This window comes from Macaca fascicularis, chromosome 14 (assembly GCF_037993035.2).
Source record: "Macaca fascicularis isolate 582-1 chromosome 14, T2T-MFA8v1.1".
Classification (NCBI taxonomy): domain Eukaryota; kingdom Metazoa; phylum Chordata; class Mammalia; order Primates; family Cercopithecidae; genus Macaca; species Macaca fascicularis.
In genome coordinates this window covers 40804048-40821559 of record NC_088388.1, presented here as the reverse complement: position 1 = coordinate 40821559, position 17512 = coordinate 40804048, and the positions used below count along the sequence as shown (strand labels likewise).

The following is a 17512-nucleotide window of genomic DNA, read 5'->3' as shown; positions in this document are numbered from 1 at the left end:
ACTTCAAAGGTAATTGGACCTGGGCTAGCACAAGGTGCAAATCCGAAGAGACCACTTTGGTGGTCTTTGGTCTTTGCCGTAAGAAGATAAAAAAGGAGATGAGAGAATGAAGAAGGAAGAGCAGAAGCGAGCACATTTAAACAGCTTTAAAGTGAAAAGCCTTGTTTTCCCACTAGGAGTCTCTTCTTGTTATGTGGTTATAGGCCCCTGTGATGGCTAATATTAGGTGTCAACTTGATTGGATTGAAGGATACGTAGATAGCTGGTTTAAGTATTGTTTCTGGGTGTGTCTATGAGGGTGTTGCCAGAGGAGGCTGCCATTTTAGTCAGTGGACTAGGGGAGAAAGACCTACCCTCAGTGTAGGCAGCACCATCCAATGAGCTGTCAGCATAGCTGGACCAAAGCAGGCAAAGGAAGGTAGGATAAGCTGGCTTACAGATATCTACATATATAAATATGGACTGATAAGTGATTTCAAAATTATTTTTAGAAGTTAACAGGAATAGACAGACCCTTGAGCCTTCTAGCTTTCATCTCCTCCTAGGCTGGATTCTTCCTCCCTTTTCTCCTGCCCTTGGACATCAGACTGCAGGTTCTTTGGCCTTTGGACTCTTGGACTTATACCAGTGGTTCGCCGGGGGCTCTCAGGCCATCAGCCGCAGACTGAAGGCTGCACTGTCTGCTTCCCAGCTTTTGAGGCTTTTGGACTCTGACTGAGCCGCTACTGCTTCTGTCTTCCCCAGCTTGCAGATGGCCTATCATGGGAATTCGCCTTGTGATCCTGTAAGCCAATTCTCCCTAGTAAACTCCCTTTCGTATGCACATGTATCCTGTTCTGTCCCTCTGGAGAACCCTAATACAGCCTCTTAAAATAATTATCTACTTGGAATCTTCTAGACCCAGAGACTGTAAAAATTTTATCTGACTTGTCAGAATACTCTGAGTGTTATTCAGAACCTGGGAAAGTGAACATCAGAACTAGAAAATAGATTGTTATCCCTTTCTTACCCAGACGAATGCCCACTCTTCTACTTAATACTGGGTCATTTAATGAGACTTTTCTTAAAGACTTCACAGAGATCTCTTGGGTCTCCTTCTTGACTTCCAGAGACTAGGATCTTCCTAGGAGGACCTTTGTGTATGGTGGCCAAGATTGTCATGATTGCTTGACCTTGTGATCCGCCCCCTTGGCCTTCCAAAGTGCTGGGATTATAGGCATGTGCCACTGCACCCAGCCAACTTCTAAAAATAATTAAAAAATTACTTATCAGTATATATTTATATATGTAGGTATCTATAAATATACACACATACATATACATATGGAAATATTTGTGTATGTGACACAGACATCCCCATGAATACTACATCATTTGCGTTATAATTGCCTCTTTATATCTTCCAGTAGGGGAAAGAGAGAAGAATGAACTAAATTTTTAAAATTTGTTGTAGAAGCAAAATCTTTTGACCATAGTGTATCTTCATATTATAAAACACAGCTGATATTAAACAAATTTTTTAAAAAATAGAATTATCATTATAATTACTCAAATATTCTGCCAGTTGACAACTTATAATAACATATTCACAAACCAATTTGAAGACAAAATATCAAATAGGCTCACTTTGGAATCATTCCTCGAAAAGGCTATTTAAATAAAATGTATTTTCAGTTGTTTGACAATATTTTATTATGAGTAGAAGTTAAAAATATCCCTCAACTTTCTCTTCTCTTAAGTCTTGCGTACCTACTAGAACCATGTATTGTAGAAATGTATTTTAATCACATCCAGTACAATATACACATACTTATATAAGTATATTAATGTTTCTATATACTGTCAACTGAGAAAAAGGTAAGTGACATATAGTGTTCTTGTGAATGATATGCATTCATAATTTCTACTCTAATCTATTTTTAAATGATATTCTCGACTTCCTACACTTTTATGATAAAAATTTATGGAAAGTGACCATGTTTGATGCTATGATTCTACAGAAACTTATAGCTTATCATCCATTCCATGAATACTTATTTACCCTCACTAAGAACTAGAAATTCTGGAATAAAGCATTTTCTTTTTTGACTTATCATCATCAGAATCATTTATTAAATGCATATTTGTAGAATTACTACCAAGATGACAAACTGATGCCATTGCTAACTCATTCCTCCAAAATCAACTCCAAAAAATGATAGCAGTTAAAGGAAGATATGAACTAAAGTATTAAAAAGGAAGCATGTGAAAAACCCAACAAATAAAATAATGAGCGATTCCTGTGAAGAAAGATGACTCACAGAAATGAATATATATATATATATATATATATATATATATATATATATATATATATATATATATCTTGGGAAGAGGCCGTTGTTATTAGCCGAGTCAGATGGCTGCAGTACAAGGCATGCAAGACTAGGCTGAAGGTCATCTATAGATTCTGCTCTCCTTTTCTGCACTCTTCCTTGAGAGTATTACTGTCTGTCTCTTCCCCTTAGAAATCAATAGCAACAGCTCAGGCCTCTACTGTCATCATGGTAACATCAGCACAGTGCAAAAGCCCTGCTAGAGTTAGAAGTAATGGGAGTGAGGAAGGGAGGAGTCATATTCCCCACCCAATCTCCCTCAGATCCCCTAAGATCATTTTGTGCTTTCAAGGTTCTCTGTCCTGGGTTTTTTTCTTTTTCTCCCCAGAGAGCAGCCATCACTGACCCTTTTCCTGCAGCCATTACCATAAAGAGCAATTAAAAATTCAAAGAAAAAAATGAGATAAGGGCCAAAATAACAAGATATTTGAGGTATAGAGCTACTAAAAAGAAAGACTACACATTGGACTACACACACATTCTGAAGCAGAATTACTGGAGTAGATAAACTAACAATTTAGTTAAACATGTTAAATATACCCAAGCAGTTAACATATACATTAATAACACGTAGAAAAACAAAACAAAAAATCATATAAAAGAGCTACTTGAAAATATTAACTGTAGACAATACCTAGTACCTGATAGGTAAAATAAAGAATATACTAAATGGTGTAAGTATAGGAAAGAAAATAGTAATAATGACAAATTTATAGAAAGCATCAGGGAACAACAAAAAAATGAGATAGAAAATATAAAATATGCATTAAAAGCTATGGAGAATTAAAGTAACATTGCCAAGTATGTGAGTCACAAAATAAAAGCACACATATAAATACATAGGAATTTTATCGTGCCATTGTGAAATTTTAAAATATCAAAAAAAAGATACAATTACAAAATTTTCCAAAGGAAAGAATAGATCACCCACAAAAGGGCAATAATCAGATAGATATCAGACTTCTTAGGAATGTTAATGAGTTTAAGAAGACAATAAGGCAATGTTTTAGTACACTGCTTCCAAATTGTTCTATACATATATACTGGCATTCAAACGTTAAAGCCTATAAGGTATTGGAAGTGTTGCCAGAGAAAGCTCCATTTTGAAAATCCTTTTGGAGGAAATACTGTACCCGAAAAGCAGAATAAACAGCAGACTGCAAGTGATGTGGGGATTGATAGTGAACAAATACCTTGGCAAATTTAGTTTTTCCTTTAGGAAACAGAACCAAAGGAGAGAAAATACGATTGGGGTGAGGCAGTGCAAGAAGCGGACATATAGTAAATAAGCAAGGCTATTATAAATTTTCTATATTTTAACTTAGAAACAATTATGATGAGAACAAAATTAGAGTGTATAATATTGAAACTCACATGCAGAAAAACTTGATTTACTCAATTAAAAAATAAGATGGAAAAATTAATTTATACAGTAGAAAGGAACAAAAGGCAAAAAAGTCAAGATGGCTAAAGTTCCAATGTATTAGAAATCAAAAATAAATTAAAATGGGTTAAATTTAATAATTTAATTCTTTAAATGGGACAGAATATCTAAAATCAAAAGAATAGGAATATATTCAAATGTTCTAAGCTTAAAAATTAAAAATATTGCCTATGTAACATAAGCAAGATGGGAAAATATATGCGAAAGAATAAGAAAGAAAGAATTGTCAACCACATTAGTGTCTGCCACATAGAATTTAAGAAACAGATATAGTAAGGGAAGACATTATATACAAAATAAAATAAAGTAAAAGCATCATAAATAAGTATATACCTAACAGCGTAGCTTCAGTATTCATCAATCAATAAGCAATAGAACATTAACATAAGCAGATAAACAGAATATCTTAAAAAACAATTGATAATTTTATTTTCTGTTACATCTACCAGTTTGTTATAAAAGAGTTAATGAAGGATACTGAGGAAGAGATGACTAAGGCTAGGAATAGTGGAAGGGGCAAGAAGCTTCCATGCACTCCCCAGACATGCCACCCTCCAGGAATCTTCAGTGTTCATTCATGAAGGAACCCAGTCCTAGGTTTTTATGGAAGCTTCATGACTTCAGAATTATGCCCCCCAGGGTATAGGGCAAGATTCTCTTTAGAATGAGAGTTTTATGACCCACAAACAGCAAGACAGGGAAAGATTAGAGTCCCATTTAGTACAGGTTATTAAAATTGCTTGAGGGGCAGATGTACATGCCTTCTGTTTTACAGTACTAGGTCGGTGAATTTCCCAATCAGATACAATGCTCATTCCCATAATACAATCGGATAAAAGTGATCAAACTGCTTCACATGAAGTGTGTTCCAATATATCAACTTTTATAATCCTATCCATTTTTCCATTTTTAAGTTCTCATCCCAGGAACTTCTCTTCTTCTCCTGCAGACCATTTTACTGTCTCTTGTGCAAAAGACTTTGGGCCCTCAGCTAGGAATTAAGTAAAGGGAACCTGGCCCTGCTGCCAATCTTTATCTTCATTAATAAGTATAGCCATTACCCCAGACAATGCCAGGGATGGGTTTCTCTTTGTAATCTTTTAAAATATTCTGACTTTTTAAATTTATTCAGACTGGGGGAAAGAGAGCAAACTGGTTTGGGGCCCTCTACTGTTGGTGGACCAGCCGAGTCTCCCTTTGGTCTACTCAGCCTTTTATTATGCTGTATTTAGACTTTTGTTTTAACCTCATTAATTACCATTTTATTCATTCAGTATTTTAATAATCATCTAAAGATTTCCACCTTGCTGAGATGAATCCCATGACTCTCTCTTCTTTTTCTTTGTAGTTTCACCTCATCAGTGTTTTTTTTGTTTGTTTATTTTAAATTTTTTGTAGAGATGAGGTCTCACTATGTTACCCAGACTGGTCTTGAAATTCCGGCCTCAAGCAACCCTTCTATCTTGGCCGGCCAAAGTACTAGGATTACAGGTGTGAGCCATCATGCTCTGCCAATGTTTTCTTTGTTCATCTTATTTGTTAATTATTTTAAAAATTTCAACTTTATGAGATGAGTTATTTCACTCTCCCCACTACCCTTCACTGTTCTCTGGTTAATTTACCTGATGTTTTATTAGCATCTGTAGTGACCTATGAGGAGAAGTTGAGACAACAAATTTGATAAGGCTTCTCTGACTGTCTCTGTTTTGTATGAACAGCATTATATGAGGTGTTCATGAAAATGGGGCTCCCTTAACCACAGCATTTGCCGTGACCTGAGTAACAAGCATATATAGCCAGTGACTATCCCTGTCATCATAAAAGCAATCCCATATGGCTTGCATATGAAGCATATCAACTGCTTTATGTGGGGTGCTCCACTTGACACTTATAGGTGGAGTCAGACAGTCCCCTTCAGAATTTTACAGTGGCTTTTATACACCCCACTAGACTGGACATTTCTTCAGGAACAAATTCCTATGTATCTAGATGATATATACACATCTGCAATATTCAATAGTGAGCAGTAGATCCTGGATCAATGCAAACGTGTTCTTCTACTCTGCATCATTTAAAACGAAAGACACTGGCTGGGCGCGATGGTGTGCGATGGCTCATACCTGTAATCCCAGCACTTTGAGGGGGCGAGGTGGGTGGATCGCCTGTGGTCAGGAGTTCAAGACCAGCCCGACCAACATGGTGAAACCCTGTCCTACTAAAAATACAAAATTTAGCTGGGCATGGTGGTGGGAACCTGTAATCCCAGCTACTAGGGAGGCTGAGGCAGAAGAATCACTTGAAGCTGGGAGGCAGAGGTTGCAGTGAGCCAAGATCACCCCACTGCACTCTAGCATGGGCAACAAGAGCAAAACTCTATCTCAAAAGAAAACAAACCAACAAACAAACAGAAAAAGAAAAAACAAAGACACTACTCTCAAATTAGTTACTTTCACTATCCATTTTAGTAAAGGTTCCTCAGAGAGCTGATGATACCAATGTACAAAGTGAACCATTCCTTCATATTATACTAAGTTTCAATAGTTACTTGTTTTTGTCCTTCTCCCACATTGACCGCCTTCTTGGTGACCAAAAGTCTCAGAAGTGCTTTCTGTTTTCCTGACATAATTTTCCCCTTTGTGGGTAGCTTTGAGGCTAGTGGTCTGAGCTCAAACAGACGCGTATCTGAGCTTGGTTTAGCCTAAAGGCTTCAGCACTCTTTTTAAATTTTATTTTAGCTATTATAGATAACAATAACTAAGGGTTTGAACATGGTGCTTTTCTCTTATTAGTTTCATAAACCAAAAATGAAATTCTAAGCCCCTCAGTAGATTGAATGGACTCCCCTCTCAGCCAACAGGATTCCAAAGAAACCTGAAAAACTAGTTCAGGAAGAGGGTGACACACATGCCTCATTATACTCTCTTTCTTTTGGATTTTAATCACAATTGACTAGCATTACATTAAAACTGAGATCTTAAGACTGAAAAAACAGATTCTTTGTAGCAATTAAGAAACAAAATTCCAGCTTGACTCTAGTGTAACATCGCATGGCATATAAAGAAGGAAATCAAATGATTTCGCATCAAAATTTGTTTTCTTACCATACTTCGAAATGGCTCTTTTTATCTGTAAAGAATCTTTATTAATATAACTCAATCTTTCACCTTCCAAGCCTTCCAATCCTGAGGAGATTGACTGCGGCCCTGGCATATTTTAAGGCCTGATAAGAGACCTTTGCCATCTATTCTCTGTAGAGTCAGCATCTGTGGAGGCTTCATCTATATAGTAAAAACCTTGGCTTTCACCATCCCCCTTATTTTAACACCAAGCATTTCTTTTTGCTGGCTTCAATCATAGACAAAGCTTAATTGTTTTACCAATTAGCAATTTTTAATTGTTTTACCAATTGCCAATCAGCAAAATTTTAAATTCACCTGTGACCAGAAAGCCACATCTTCTCCCACCTTTGAGATATCTTACATTTTCAGACCGAACCAATGTGTATCTCACATGTATTGATTGATTCCATATGTCTTCCTAAAATGTGTAAAAGCAAGCTGTAACCCAACCACCTCAGGCATATGCTCTTAGGATCTCCTGAGACTGCGTCAAGAACCATTGTCCTCACAGTTGTCTCCAAATAAATCTTTTCAAATATTTTACGAACTTTGGCTTTTGTCGTCAACAGTTTGCATTTCCCTATGCATCCGTATCTAAATTCCACTGGTAGCTTTTACCTTGAGTAACCAAATGCAGCATAACTGCAATTATATACCATGGGGGACCATGTGGCCACACAGGAATCAAAGGTTCTTCACCCCCTGCTCTTTTATTCTTTCTCTTCCTGAACTGTATGTTTCCCTGAGCCTAAGCAGTGCTAGCAGATCTCATTCCCCTGACACCAATTGTTGTAGGAAATATTGTCAAACTGTGTTTTTCTTCTGCTCCCATACCACAACAATGAACACAGACCAAATGTGTGGGGATTTGTTCCACTAAGAAGTAGCAGAGACCAGCTGAGTCTCTTTCAATTTAATTCTGACACTGCCTAGCTGGAGATAGTGTCAGATCCCACAGGTTGAAGGCTCAGTCATTAAGATTGCCTCTGCTGCTGAGACACCAGTCTCAAGTCGGGGGCCTATAGAGCTTCCGACCCACCGGCTTCAAGTTGAGGTTCCATAACCACCTCTTTGGTTTTGATGAGTTTTCTGAAGTGGTTTACAGAACTTGAGGAAACATCTACATTTACTAGTTTATTATAGAAGTAATGAAAAAGTATACAAAGAGATGGGTAAGGCAAGGTATAGAGGAAGGGGCATGGGGCTTCCATGCCATCCCTGGGTATGCGACCCTCCAGGAACATCTGCATGCTCAGCTCAGGAGGGCCTGAGAACAAGTGTTTGTGTGTATATCATGAAGCTCTATAATTGACAGTTTTAAACTATTAGTATATAGTGAGAAATCTCCAACAAACTGCCTATATTTTTTACCACACCCAGAAGATTTACAGAAATGATATATAAATAAAATATGTATTGAAACATAAATGAAGTTCTATAAATTCAAAAATATTAATAGCATGTTATTAAACTATTTTAATAAAAGTAAAAATAATTTTTATAAGCAGTCAAATAATTTATTGTTTAAAAATATATTCTAATAACCATTGGATTAATGAGAAATGATCAAACACTGTCATACTTGGCACTTAATAATAATGAAAATTGTACATGTTAAAGTAATATTTAGTGGGTAATTATTAGCTTTAAATGCATTTTCAGGTAAATGAAAGATAGATGATATTAATTCAAGAAGTTGGTTAAAAAGCAAAAAGTCGATCTCAATGTACTAAGGAAAGAAAATTATAAAGACCAGACAACAAACAATAAACTATGAAAGAAACAAAAATCCCCTAAATCCTTAGCTCTTTGAAAAGATTATGCAAAGAGAAAAGATTATGATAAAAATTGAATAAAAATAAAAGACTCAAGTGTTAAAACGTAAAATAAAAAAGAGAAAAAGGCCATATTCACAATTTAAAGTATTATCAGCAACTGTCCACTAATTAATTTTAAATTCTTAACAGAAGTCCTAAGTTAGATTAATATGAAATTCCAAAATTTCTGCAATAGGAAATACAATACTTGAACAGACCAATGCATTTGGAATTTTATTATACTAAAAGACATCTATTTCCCCAAATTGCAAAGAAGGATTTTAATGATGACGTTTATCTAATTTTCAATGACCAATTAATTCCTAATAAATGCAAGTATTTTCTGGAAAATAAGTAACTCTCATCTCATTATGTGAGCATATGCTTTTATTATTGAAAATCAATTCATAACAATATGACTAAATAAACTTATAGGCGTATTTCATTAATGAATGTAGATGTAAAAATTCTGAATAAACAAATCGAAGAGTATATTAACAAAATATGCAGCATGATCAATGAATGCAAACATGTCTTATCTCTTCAGGAAAATGTGTTCTATGTTTTGAATTGAAAGGGTGATACGTTCTAAGTCAGAAACTATAAAGAGATGACAGAATCTTTAACTAATGTGGGAATGACGTGTGTGTGTGTGTGTGTGTATATGCATATGTGTGTGTACATGTGTTTGTGTGTATATCATGAATATTTTATTTTATAATGTGCATCTGGTTGATATTGGAATGTAGGGAAAGAGTAATATCACTAGGGTCAACACTTATAAATTTTGGTAAACATTCAGATAAAATCCTTTGTAATTTTTCTCCCTATTTGAAGAGTATAGGTTAAATAAGGATTAAATTAACACATATTTATAGCCTTTTTATTGTATAAATCATCCACTAATTATTTTCACTGAAAAGAAGACTATGGTTGTAAATGAAGTTTGCATAAATAAGGGAGATTAAGATCTCAAATTAGGGCAAATTTTGGATTTGATTAGAGAAATATTGTTGTGCTATTTTAGATTTAAAAGCAGATAATCTTATGTATTGTCTTTGACTAAACATCAAATTACTAAGGCTTTTTTTCCATCAAAATAAGAGATTGTTTATTTATGCACATATGTTGCAAATACCCACAACATTTGGTAAGTCTATAGTAAAATGCTAAGAAACATTGATTTATTTATCATTTTTTCATTGATTCAAAAAAGATGATCTTTCTCACTGAATTTTTAAAAATATGAAAAAAGATATATATCTGAAAATTAAATTAAAAAACAGTATATCTTTCTTGATCTAATTCTGTTTAAAAATACTCTTTATGGAAATACAAACATTTATGTTTACACCTAAGCAAATAATGAAATGGCAAATATTTCAAACCTGTGACCCTAATGGAAAACCCTAACAGGCAGCAATGAAGAATGAACTCTCAGGTGTGACCAGGCTAATTAAAGATTTTAATGATTATTGAATGCATTTACCTACACTTGTTAATTTTTATGGCTTAACTTGTCCTGAGACATCATTAGTCTAATGCAAGAATTTTAGCTTCAAGCTTTGAATCTCATTAAAAATAAAGAGTTGCTATGTTCTTTCAATCGTATTCACAGTAAATAGAATGTATTTTCTGTTTCTGAGAATTATTTCGTAACTATCAGTAAGAATGCTTATTGTTTCAGGGGTATGAAAAATCAGTTGGAATTCTAAACCCATAACCTAAAATGCTAATACATTTTAAATGTTCAGAATATATTTTATGTCTTGAATATTGAAGTATTGCATTCTCAAGTTTTTCTGTCCTTGTTTAACATTTAATAATTGTAGTCTTGACATGGTAATGTATTTTCATTATACTTTAATTAAAGTTAATTGTTAAGTATGAACAACATGTGCAGTACCCATATATGGGGATTTGGGGGAAATAATGGTATCAGTGAAAGAACAGGTTATTAATATAAGTAATATGGCTTTAAGTAGTTCGTGACATAACTAAAGACAAATGTGTACAAAGCAAAATTTTCTGGGGCTAATAAAATGCTTGTGTAGAAAAGAATGTAAAAGCTGTTTTGTGGGGCATACATTGTTACTCTGCATAGGTGTTTAATTTTGAATGGGGTTAAGTTCTACTTGGTGTAAATCAAGAAGTATCTGAGACAGATCTCAATCAATTTCAAAGCTTATTTCACCAAGGTTAAGGACATGCCCGTGACACAGCCTCAGGAGGGCCGGAGAACATGTGCCCATGGTGGTCGGGCTACAGCTTGATTTTTTATGTTTTAGGGAGACATAAGACATCAGTGAATACATGTAAGATGTACATTGGCTTGGTCCAGAAAGGTAGGACAACTTGAAGTGGTGGGGAGCCAGTAGGGTGGTGGGATGTCCAACTTCCAGGTCATAGTTGATTTCAAAGATTTTCTGATTGGCAAATGGCAAAGATTTTCTGATTGGCAATTGGTTATCTAAGATTTAGAATCAATAGTAGGGAGTGTCTGGGTTAAGATAAGTAGTTGTGTTATGGAGACCGAGGTTTTTATTATGCAGATAAAGCCTCCAGGTTTCAGAGCAAATAGATTATCTTTAAGTCTCTGTTTTAATGTTATATTACCATAATGGCCTGAACTTGTGTTTCAGGTTAACTTTGGAATGTTGTTGGTGAGTGGAGGAGTCCATTCAATTGATTATGAGGACTTAGAATTTTACTTTTAGGTTCCAGTGGTGATAGCTTGGTTTTTCTATCAACTTCAACTATCTACCTAATGAAGAATGAGGACTAGTGTTTTGGGGTTACTGTCAGTAGGTTCAAAATTCAAGCTTACTTTGAAAGTTAATATGGCTAAAACACTGGACATGCTAATTCTCAAGTTTCTCTTTCTGTACTATGTGTTCTTTTGCCATCAAAATTGTTTGGTTTGGGTTTTCAGTAACAACTGAGGAAATGGTAATGCCTGGAAGCTTTCACAGGCCTGAAAGAAGAAAGTGTTAACAGGTGTTGTAAAACTTCTGATGGACTTTATGGAAAGTCAAGCCCAGGAGTCAGATGTGATGAGGCTGTTGTTAGGTGGTACTGGAACTATTGCAGCTCTTGAAGATGTCAAAAAGAGGAATCCATGGATTTTCGTTCTGTAGTCCTCTAGGTAAATGACTCAGCTGGCTTCCCATTGACTTTTTCTATTTCTGTAACAACTGACTTCCTCTGCATATTATGTATGCAACACTTAACACAACCTTAATAGTACCTTATGACATCCTTAATCTATCTCAGCTGAGAACTAGCCAGTTTTCTCTGGAGGTTCCCAGTTCAAATCTCCCAAGGAAGATCCAACAGCCCAGATTTTATTTTAGAGTCAGAATTATTTAGTTATACTCATTCTTTACCCTGGACTTTCCATATCCCGTGTATTAATCTGTTCTTGCGTTGTTATAAAGAAATACCTGAGACTGGGTAATTTGTAGGGAAAAAGGGTTTAATTGGCTCACGGTTCCACAGGCTGTACAGGAAGCTTGGCTGGGGAGGCCTCAGGGCGCTTTTACTCATGGCAGAAGGCAAAGCTGGAGTAGGCATCTTCACATGGGCAGAACAGGAGGAAGAGAGAGAAGGGAGAGAGATGTTACATAATTTTAAACAATCATATCTCACAATAATTCTATTACAAAAACAGCACTAGGATGACGCTAAACCATTAGAAACCAGCCCCATGATCCAATCACCTGCCACCAGGCCCTACCTCCAGCATTAAGGATTACAGTTCAGCATGAGATGAGGGTGGGAACACAGACCCAAGACATATCATCCAGTAACTGGGAAATGATGATAATGGGAAGAATCATTCAAAGGATGATTGCTAATGCCAGAGCTGTATCCAGGCTGTGGGCCACTCACCATTAGGCTCTAGGCTGCAGACACCTATATACAGCTCTATGACAGAAAAATCTATCTCATTTAAACCACTGTATTTAGGGATATGTCAGTTATAGTGCCTTATTCTTCACCTTGATTAATTTAGTAATTGTTTAGCTTCAACTGTGGTTACTAACTACAATAAATTAACTGGTATTACATAAAATAAAGATGAATAAATCTCATAAAGTTGATCTTCTCATAATTTAGGCAAACTTTAACATAAAGTGATAGTATTTATTTTTCATGAGAGCATACACAATAAATAAAATGTATCAAAATATGCATGAGACAAATATGTAAGTTCAGTATAGTGATTACCTAGGGGGTGGGGGGGAAGAAAGGACTAGAAGTTAGCTGAAGCTTTAATAATAAATAATGATAAATAAAAATACATTATTTATAAAAGGGTCTGAAGAAAATTGGACAAAACATTAATATCTGGTTAATGTTTAGGGTTAGCCCATAGGCATTTTACGTATTACTTCTTGTTCTTTTCTTCATGTTTGAAATGTTTCAGAACTAAATATTTTTTAAAGTGTGTATATGATAAAAATTAACCTTACTCCTAAATTTGATTTCCAACCCAAAGACTCAGTCTATCTTTAGAGACAACCTGGATCATGAGTCTCTTTTGTCATTTCAAGAAACTTCTAAGAATATATTGTTCAATGTATGAAGCTATTGAGCATTAGAAATATGACTAATCCAAACTGAGATGTTCTGTAAGTGTAAAAAACACACATTGAAATCTAAAGGCATATAACACAAAAAGAATGTAAATTATATCATGAATAATCCATTTCCAAATAATATTTTCAATATATTGAATTAAGAGTATTAGAAAAATTAAATTTACCTTGTATCATTACTTTATTAAAAACCTTGACTAAAAGAAAATTGAAAATGTGATAAATTAAATGTTTCATTCACTATCACAGTTATCTTCTTATTATAGGGCACCCTCAGTGACTATAAAGTCTCAGTGACTAGTATACTCTCAGGGATTATAAAGACTATAAATTCTATAAAAGTCTTTACCACTTACTATACTACCTTTTTTTACAAAGTACTTGGGGCAGGTAATGCTATTTTTAGGAAATACAGTTGGAATAAGTGGCATAAGGTGATAGATCCTGACAATATCTTGTTTAGAAGGAAACATCATGGTGTCTTCGGTAACCTATTTTTAATGTCCCATAGTTCTGAGGTAAGGGATATTATTATGCAATTGCTCTCAAACTTGGCCACAGGTCATAATTACCTGGAGTGTTTTAGAAATAGAGATTCCTAGGTTCAACTCTAGAATCTATTTTTTCTTTTTTTAAAGAACCACATTTTTAAAAGGAAATGAAGTTTATCCAGGTAAGAGAATCACAGTCATAAAGTGTAGGGTTTCTCAATTAAATAGTTTGTTAAATGAAAAAAGAATATTTTAATATAATCACTGAATATATGTATAAATTTAGTAATGAAGGTTCTGATTAAGGAACAGTGTAATTCTTTGTTCTTTTTCAATATTTGTTAATAAATAATGCATTGTTTTTCAAAATAATGAAAGCCATGGTAATGAGTTTGGAATGTTTCTACATAATAGTCTATTCATTTTCAGATTAATTTTTTAAAGACTGAAGTTGAAAGAAAGAGCAAAATGATCCGAGACCTCCAGAATGAGGTAAGATTTATTATATCTTAGATACATTTTATATAAATCAAATAATATACATAAATGCACATATAAATTTGCTACTAGTTAGGAGTATTAAACACATGCACATATAATTTTCAGTTATAAACTGATGTAGAGAAATTGTAAGGTTAAGAATTCCAAAAAGTAGATAATCCTTACATTTATATATATTCAATAATTTCATTAGTCCAAACTTCTCTAGTTCATTTTTCTTTCTAATTATATTTTGCTTAGGATGATATTAAAAATCAATTTTCATTGAATAAATTTACTTGTTTAATAAATGACATTACAGGAACTAAAGAAGAAAGCTAGCTAGAAATTGGCTGCATGTTAGAAAGGGCCAATCTAGAATGAAAAATGTGTTTAAGGATAATCTCAAAGTAATGCAAATTTAAACATAAACAAGTTGTAATTATTTTCATGATAGCCTTTAAAATGTAAGAATCCTATTAAATACTGCGTACATTTTTATTGTTTGATTCTTTATCTTGTTATACAGCTACTTTAATTTTTTATAATTTCTCCATTACCTATTTCCACCTTTTCATTTCCTTTTTATTAAATGCAATTAATTAAGACCATTGAGGCATGACTAATTCATGATAAGTCTTCCTTGATCAATCTCACTAATTATGGTTTATTTTGAATCCTGATTATGATGTAAAATATCAACAGACTAGAGTTATCAGACTACTGGGTGTAATGGATAATATTTGTTTGTTGGGGTCATTTAGGGCTCAGTGAAAAAGCCAGATTGCTCAAATCAAAAAATGTTCACCTACCATTTAAAACAAGGAAAACATTTTGGACAAGATTAAAGTCAGTTTTAAAATAGGATAGGGAGTACATTTATATATGCACACGCACACCACACACACACACATACACAATCAGCATTGTGAACCCAGTTGTATGTATAAGAGACTTTCAACTTTATTTTTATCTTTATATAAGTATCATCAGTTCACTTTTAATATTAGATAACTTCTTAAAATCTAGAATTCAGCTAAGGAGAAAGTTGTTTCAAAAAACCACTAAGCTGGGCACAGCGGCTCATAACTATAATCCCAGCACTTAGGGAGGCTGAGGTGGGAGGATCGCTTGGGCCCAGGAATTCGAGACCCGTCTGGACAACGTGGGAAGATCTCATCTCTTAAAAAAAAAAAAAAAAAAAAAAAAAAATTAGCTGGGAGTGGTGGCTCAACTGTAGTCTCAGCTTTTAACAAGGCTAAGGCAAGAGGATTGCTTGAGCCTGAGAGGTCAAGGTTGCAGTGAGCAGTGATCATGTCACTGCATTTCAGCCTGGGTGACAGAGCAATACCCTGTCTCTATTAAAAATAAATTTAAAAAATAAAAATTAAAACAACAGCAAAAACCTACTAAGCAGGCTCATGCCTGTAATCCCAGTGCTTTGGGAGACCAAGGTGGAAGGGTTGCTTAAGGCCAAGAGTTCCAAATCAGCCTAAGCAACATAGTGAGATTCCATCTCTACCAAATAAATAAATAAATGCAAAATTATGAATTATTTATAATTATAATTATAACAAATTATTTATATTATTTATAATATTTATATTATAAATATTTATATAATATAATATTTATATTATATTATTTATAATATAATTATAAATTATATTATTTATAATTATAACAAATAACAAAATACTTTGTCTTTGGAAGTTATTTTCATAGTGAAATTGTACTTTGGTAACTGCACAGACTAGAATAATTCAGAAAGAAATACAACCCTACAGAAGTAAGATCTGCTAAATATAAGTTTTATAATTAAATTTGCTACTATTCACTTTTATACTATTGAGAACTTATGAAATGAAAGTTGATAACCAAAAAAGCTTTTGCCTTTTACAAACCCTAATGGTGAATATATATTAGCAATTCAATGTTTTCAATTTTACTCCTTTATATTAATTTATTTAATTTTTAACAAATAATCAGTATGTATGTAGAGCAGTATGTATGTAGAGATTAAGGCAGATTTATTTAACGAAATAACTGGCGTATGCACTGTACAGTGAAGTTATATGGGCACTATTTGGAAGATTTTTAGTTCAAGCATAAGAAAAAAACAGGTAAATTGATTAAACAAAATACAGTGGTGAAGGAGATAAAACAAATACAAATAAATTTCTGGAAGAAGTTTGAAATCCTCTAAGTGGTAACTTTTGAGTGAGGGAATTAGGGAAGTATCAAAAGATGAAGGCTAAGTCCCTTCTATGCCTATTTTGTTGAAGGTTTTTATCATAAAAGGATGCTGGATTTTATGAAATGCTTTTTCTGCATCTATTGAGATAACCCTATGGGTTTTGTTTCTAATTCTGCTTAGGTGGTCTGCCACATTTATTGACCACATATATTAAGAAATGAGATAGACAGCAGTGCAAAAATTTTTGCATTTTTCTGTAGAGAAGAGATTTCTCTATGTTTCCCAGGTGGGTCTTGCATTCTTGGGTTCAAGAGATCCACTCACTTCAGCCTCCTAAAATGTTGGGATTACAGGTGTAAATCACCATACCTTGCCAATCAGAGTATTTCAAGCACTTTTATTTCATCTATCTCCAGCTACCTATATCTTCTCATGGGCGCCACTTTTAACCTCTGAATTGTACTGTTGTGACTTACAAAAGCTCTATTGTGATTGATGTGGTCTCTAAGTTTCAGTTTTTGGCCCTCTGCTTTTCTCTTTATATTCTTTTTTTATGAAACGTTCAAGTCAAATCTATTCTGCAACAGTGTGTATTTCCTTGCATCAAATGATCATATTAACAATTAACAAGGGGTGAAATAATGTTAGCAAAGCTTTAAAAATCATTTTGCTTTTCTTTCCAATATGTTGGGTTTTGAAGCAGTCAGGCAAAGGACTTTTCAAATTTTAAAGAAATCGTTATCAATACAAGGACATAAGAAAAAGATTGAAAACTTACGAAAGGGCTTCCTTTTAGTGGTTGTAGTGATAGGTATTGTGTTAAAACTCTTACGCTTTTTGCTAGGTAAGATATGAATACAGAAGTTTCTGTTAAGACTTTTCCTTTGCATTGAAACAAGAGATTTATGAAAAATCTGCATCAAATATTAATTTTGATTATAGTGTGCTTTATTAGAAGTCAATTCCCTCCAGGATCTGCATCCCAAAA

General features: G+C 34.0%; 1 protein-coding gene across 3 annotated transcripts in view; it reads left to right on the top strand.

The window, feature by feature from the left end:
- The window catches only part of LUZP2 (leucine zipper protein 2), a 578438-nt gene that overhangs the window by 262574 nt on the left and 298352 nt on the right, over positions 1-17512 (top strand). For 2 of the 3 annotated variants that reach the window (XM_005578372.5, XM_005578370.5), the window contains exon 5: positions 14277-14339. The exons of the other annotated variant lie outside the window; for it this stretch is intronic. In XM_005578372.5, the coding sequence (XP_005578429.2) occupies positions 14277-14339 (63 nt within the window). The remainder of the gene's footprint in view (positions 1-14276; positions 14340-17512) is intronic. 3 annotated transcript variants of the gene reach the window in all.